Raw genomic sequence first — 6,189 nt, 5'->3', positions numbered from 1 at the left:
TCAGATCCTTGCATTTGTCAGTCAAGCGCTTATCTTACTGAGCCATCTCCCCGGACCATTAAATATTTTTAAACATTTATTATCATTACTATTATGATTTATTGATAGAGTCTCGCTATGCAGTTCAGACTCATAGTGATCCTCCTGTTTCCGCCTGCCCAGCGCTGGGATTACAGGCATGTGCTACCACATGCAGCTTTGGTGACCGGGGTGGTGAATGGCATGCTTGGAGTTTCGGGGCCATCACGACATACAGTACTGGGGATCGAGCCCGGGTCCTTTCATTTTCTAGGCAGGCACTTAGACTGCCAAGCTATCTCCCCAAGCTATCTCCCCAGCCCTGTATTATATTTTTAAATTGCATTTTTTTTAGATGGTCTCACTATGTACTTCAGGCTGGCTTTGAATACACAGTGTAGCCCAGGCTAGCCTCAGATTTGTGGTAATCCTCTTGCTTTAGTCCTCCAAGTGATAGAATGACCAGTGTGTGCCTCCACTCCTGGCCTTTTTAATTTTTTTTTTTAATAGGTGAGAAGGGTGCTATTGATTTTTTTTTTTTTTTTTTTTTTTTTGGTGGAACTGGGGATTGAACTCAGGGTGCTATTGATTTTTACACACTGATTTTTTCCTGCTTACTCACCTTCCTGTTCCAAGTCCAGGCATCTGCCCTTAGCTGCTTTGTCTTCGAGCCCTTCCAGGACAGAAGGCAGCCCATAAAGGGGAAACAGGAATCTGACCCTGAGTTCTCTAGCTGATCTGTCCTGGTATTGTTGCCGAAGCTTCCCAGAGGACCACCCAGCAGAAAGAGGCCAGGGAGCTTATCCTCCAACCAGCAGGGGCACAGAAGGGAGGAGAGGGCCTAAAATGCACCACGAAGACTTGTGATAAAAGTGCAGACTCCCAGGACACCTTGTCTATCCAGGCCTTAAGAAACTAGCCCATGGGGGCCAGTGAAATAGCTCAGTGGATTAAAATGCCTGCTTTCGGCAAGCACAGGGACCATGGTTCAATCCCCAGCACCACATGCCATGCCAGTCTCACCCAAGGGCAGGCTTAGCTGGCCAGAGTCCAGGCCTGGTGGCGCACTCCTGTAATCCCAGTGCTGGGGAGGCTGAAAGCAGGAGGATCACCACAAGTCCAAGCTGTGCAGTGAGACCCTGCAACAACCAAATATGTTTAGAAAAAGAAAGAAAGAAGAAAGAAAGAAAGAAAGAAAGAAAGAAAGAAAGAAAGAAAGAAAGAAAGAAAGAAAGAAAGAAAAGAAAAGAAAAGAAAAAGAAACTAGCCCAGACCAGGCCACCACTGACAGGGCTAATATCTGTGCACACAGCACATGAGCACATCATGCACATACACGGCGCAGAGCTTGAGGAGGGGTTTCTTGCTCTGTGGATTCCTAGGATGTCTGAGCTGGAGAAGGCTATGGTGGCCCTCATTGACGTTTTCCATCAGTATTCTGGAAGGGAAGGTGACAAGCACAAGCTGAAGAAATCTGAACTCAAGGAGCTCATCAACAATGAGCTCTCCCACTTCCTGGAGGTGAGTCTTGCTTTTTAAAATCAAATTTGCTAATTTGCCTCCCTACTGACAAAAGCACTGTACACTTCTCTTCTGAGCTGCTCTGAAGTTGACTGGTTCTGTTCTGGGATTTCTGATTTGCTTCTGGAAATTTATTTGAGCAACAATTCTTTCAGTGCGGAGACTGCTTTGAGGGCCCTGTGTTTCCATGTTCCTATCATCTGCTCCTGAAAAATCAAAGGATTTACAAGTGATAATGACAACAGAATAGGATAGAAAAATATTATGTCTTACCATGAGCCAAAGCAAACACATAAGAAAGCTGTTAAAAAATAAGCTTTTAGGAACAGGATATATTTTGGATTTGTCCAGGTGTTTAGCATTTGGAAAGGAAGATGCAGATACACATTCCATACACATTTACACAGCTCTTAGCAACTTAGCACTGAGATGGAGGCCTAGCAGACAGCTTGTGCTTTCAGAGTGCCCAGCTTGAGCCATCAGTGATGAACGACCTCTTGACAGAGTACACTCTGGGAGTTTGTACCCCTCCTTTGAAGTCCTGGACCCTTTCAGGGACTCCATGGAGTGCAGGATGTTGAGAAGGGGTTCCCTATCCAGAGAACTGCATGAGGGCTCCAGATAAGCCCCATCCTTCTCCATAGGTCCCTTTTGGCCCATGCTGGAGGCATTTGCTGATACTTGCATCAAGGACCCACTTCCCCATTGACCTTGGGCCATCCACCCACTGTCCATCATCATCATGCTCTGTGGAAATGACCTGTAGTCCACCTGCAACCCAGTAACTCCTGGGGTCCTTAACATGGGCTGGCTCTAAGCACACCCCGAGGGGGCTATGCAATGGGCTTCCTTCTGGGTCACTAAGGTGATCAATCACACACAGAAGAAATGGACACACAATCAGTCAGCATGGTCCCTATGTGCCAGTTCTGAGGATAACATTATGGCAGAGCCCTCTCATCTGGTTAGGAGACACTACCCTCCTGAACTGTCTCAGACATGCTGTTTGGAGGGCTGGGTGTGATTCTCCTGTCCCCTCCACCTAAAGGCATTCCACCTTTGGAGACAACAGGCCTGCAGCCTTGCTGGGGACATCCCCAAATCTGACTCTGGATTGTTTTTCTCAAGTATTCAAGTTCACAGAACGACAGCTGTCATTCTATGACCAGTCATCCAGTCCCTCTAATTCTGCCTCTGACTTCATAAAAAAGTTCTAGTTTCTTAACCTCTACTGTGATAAAGATGAAGTGAGTGTTTAGTACTTAAAGTAAAAACTCAACAGATAGTAGTTACAAAAAAAGTATTTACTGTTATTAATGATCACTTTTAAAACAAGGAAAAGCTTAGCATGTAAGAACCATGATTTATAGTAATTCCCAGTAAGCATATCAAAGTATCAGAAACATTTGTTGGCCTGGTTTTATCAAGGTAACTTAGTTTAGAAGAAAAGTTATTGTGATAGTTTTCTATCCCTGTAACAAATATCTGAAAAAAATCAAACCAAAGGAGGAAAGGTTTACTTTGTTTTTTTTTTTTTTTTTTTTTTTTTTTTTTTTTTTTTTTGGTGGAACTGGAGATTGAACTCAGGCCCTTGCGCTTGCCAGGGAAGCGCTTATGCCACTGAGCCATCTCCCCGGCCCCGGAAAAGTTTACTTTGACTCAGAGTTTCAGAAGTTTTACTTCATGGCTGGACAGCTTTCTTGCTTTGGGCCTGTGGAGATGCAGAACGTCCTCGAGGGCATGTGGTGGCCACGAAGCAGAAGGGGAGGGCACATTCCCCAAGACTGCCATCCTCCCATGGGGCTACCTTTTAAGGCTCTACCACCTCACATCAGAGTCACTGCAGTGCCCACAGTTGGAACTGGAAGGCATGCACTGCTCCATCATCTTTGGGAGATGGTTCAAGATCCACCCTACCTCCATGGGAATTGCCATCTTTTGCCCTAAACCTTTTATATTATGAGCAGCCTGGTACTTTGTCAAGCTTTCCTGTCCTAGGGTTTTGTTATTCTAAACAATCTGCATTTAAACATTGTTTTTAACCTTTTTAAAATTTATTTATTTGGTACAGGGTCTCACTATGCAGCTCAAATTCATAGTGATCTTCCTGTTTCAGCCTCCCCAAGGCCACCACGCTGGGTTTCAGGGCTGGCACTATAAGCCTGGGGATCCAGGGCCAGCAGGGCATGTGGCAACCAGGATCTAACCCAGGTCTTTGCACTTGCCGGGCAGGCACTTAGCCTGCCCAGCTACCTCCCCAGCCCCTAAACAGTCTGCATTTCTGTACTTCTTCAGCATTCAATGACCACATTCTTTTCCCATTTTTGTAGACCTATTCTGTGTTTAATACTTAACCTACCATGCATTTGGCTTTGCTTTCAAGCATGAGAACCTTCAGGAAAACACTTCCTAACACCTAAAAAACAACACAAATAGTAAAAAGAACACAAGGAGTTAACAATTTTAGGACATGTTGCCAAGTTACTTCAGCAAAACATTATAATCTGCTGGAAGTCTTTAAAATAGGGACTCTGTGGGGCCGGGAAGATGGCTCAGTGGAATAAGCGCTTCCCTGGCAAGTGCAAGGGCCTGAGTTTAATCCCCAGTTTCGAAAAAGAAAAAAATAAAATAAAATAGGGACTCTGCTACACACACACACACACACACACACACACACCCCAGAAGTACCAAAAGTTCATTTTTTTCTTTCCAGTTATTAGCTCAGGCTGACAGAGACTATATTTTTCCCAGAGCTTTTACGTATGTAATTTTGCACATCTTGATGGTTCCAGCTGTTTTTTAAGTAATCAGGGTGCCACTCGACCTAAAGTACGCAGAGGTGGAAAGGCACAGACCTTGTAGAGACTTCCAGGTGGCCAGAAGACCCCTAAATCACAGCAGAAATCTGACATTTTCATTTCCTACATTGGGGTTATTTCTGATGCAAATTACCAGTCATCCCAACTTTCACTCACATTTTCATGCCTCTGTATTCCCATTAAAAAACAAGGTGGGAGGAACTGGTGAGATGGCTCAGTGGTCTAAAGCACCTACTTAGAACAAGCTTAGCAAAGCAGAGGGACCGCGGTTCAATCCCCCAGCACCACATGCCAGCCCACCCCGCCCCCTGGTGGGCTGAGCTGGCCACACACACACACATAAATAAAAATTAAAAAAAAAAAAACAAGGTGGGAAAAAAAACAAAGTGGGCAACTTCTCTTATCTTTCTTAGGAAATCAAAGAGCAGGAGATTGTGGACAAAGTCATGGAAACACTGGATGAAGATGGAGACGGAGAATGTGACTTCCAGGAATTTATGGCTTTCGTTGCTATGGTGACCACTGCCTGCCACGAGTTCTTTGAACATGAGTGAGAGAGAAAGCAGCCCAGCTGCTCCTGTAACACAGACAACAGTCATGCGGGAATCAGAGAAGGAGGGCTGGCAGACCAGTAGGTGCTAAGCTCTCCAGCCATGCGTAGCTAATTAGGAAGCTTGATTTCCTTATGAATGAAAAATTGAAAACTTCTTTCAGAGGGCTGCTTAATGCGTTGTGTCATTATTTCTGCAGTTAGACCTTTGTGTGAGCTGGCTGATGCCAGGACTATTGGCAATAATCACTTAGGGAAGTCAAATTTTATCATAAAGCATGTGTTATACAAACCATCATGACCTTGTAGAATCCTCGCCCAGAAAAAAGGCCTATCCAAAGTAGTCCCGCAGAAAATACAAAGCCTTCTCCATCATCACATTTGTTCATCATTTATCTAATTAAAGCCTAAAGCTAGCCTGATCATACTGTCACTACCATCCAAAACAGCATGATCACATTTAAACCCTTTTTCTTATAAGCTGTGATTTCTGAGTAAATATTTAATGCTAACCAGACTAAAATTAAATGTTAACCATTCATGGAAAAATGTCTCACAAACCAGTAAGTTTAAACCAATAAGTAATGACATTTACCAGAATTTAGAATCAAAATTCTACATTCAGTAGAATTCTGGAACACTGCATTCTGTATTCCGCAGAATTCTAGAACTCCACTGGCCCTGCAGGACCTGTATGTAGGAGAAGGATGGCTAGACTCAGGGCTAGGGTTTAGAGTCCACCCTCCAGTTAGTTGTACAGCAAGTAATGTCAACTGCCTGGCACTTTCTGTCGTTTATCAAATGAGTGATTCCAAGGTCAAGGCTGCTGGGGCTTGTTGCTCTGGACCACAGGATGAGTCTCTCAATTGACATACTTGTGCTAAGAGAACATCTACTTACCACTTGGTCAAGCCAAGATGTGGGAGGCTGAACCTGATGCTTTTGTGTCTGCACATTCAAATAAGTTCAAATAATTAAAATTACTAATAAAAATCAAGCTATAACTATTAAAAATCACTCCAGAAGAAATCAAAATAATCTTATTCACTTTTTAAATTTTTTAACCAACTGATTTTTTTTCTTGTACTTGCATTATATAAAAACATTACTGTAACAGGGCCAGGGAGATAGCTCAGCCACTTGAGTGCTTCCTTGGCAAGCACAAGGTTCTGAGTTCAATCCCTGGTACCAAAAAAAATTACTCTAGTAATTCTTTAAATATGAACAAAGGGTTGGGGAGATAGCTCAGGGGCATAAGCACCTGCCTGGCAAGCATAAGCT

At 43.7% G+C, this 6,189-nt stretch overlaps 1 protein-coding gene across 1 annotated transcript in view; it reads left to right on the top strand.

The window, feature by feature from the left end:
• The window catches only part of S100b (S100 calcium binding protein B), a 7,857-nt gene extending 2,773 nt beyond the window's left edge, over positions 1-5,084 (top strand). The window contains exons 2-3 of the mRNA XM_004631820.2: positions 1,401-1,539; positions 4,772-5,084. Of these exons, the coding sequence (XP_004631877.1) occupies positions 1,402-1,539; positions 4,772-4,912 (279 nt within the window). The 5' untranslated portion in view covers position 1,401 and the 3' untranslated portion in view covers positions 4,913-5,084. The remainder of the gene's footprint in view (positions 1-1,400; positions 1,540-4,771) is intronic.
• The last annotated feature ends 1,105 nt before the right edge of the window (positions 5,085-6,189 follow it).

This window comes from Octodon degus, unplaced genomic scaffold, assembly GCF_000260255.1.
Source record: "Octodon degus isolate 3935 unplaced genomic scaffold, OctDeg1.0 scaffold00045, whole genome shotgun sequence".
NCBI lineage: Eukaryota > Metazoa > Chordata > Mammalia > Rodentia > Octodontidae > Octodon > Octodon degus.
This window is presented reverse-complemented; position numbering and strand designations above follow the sequence as displayed.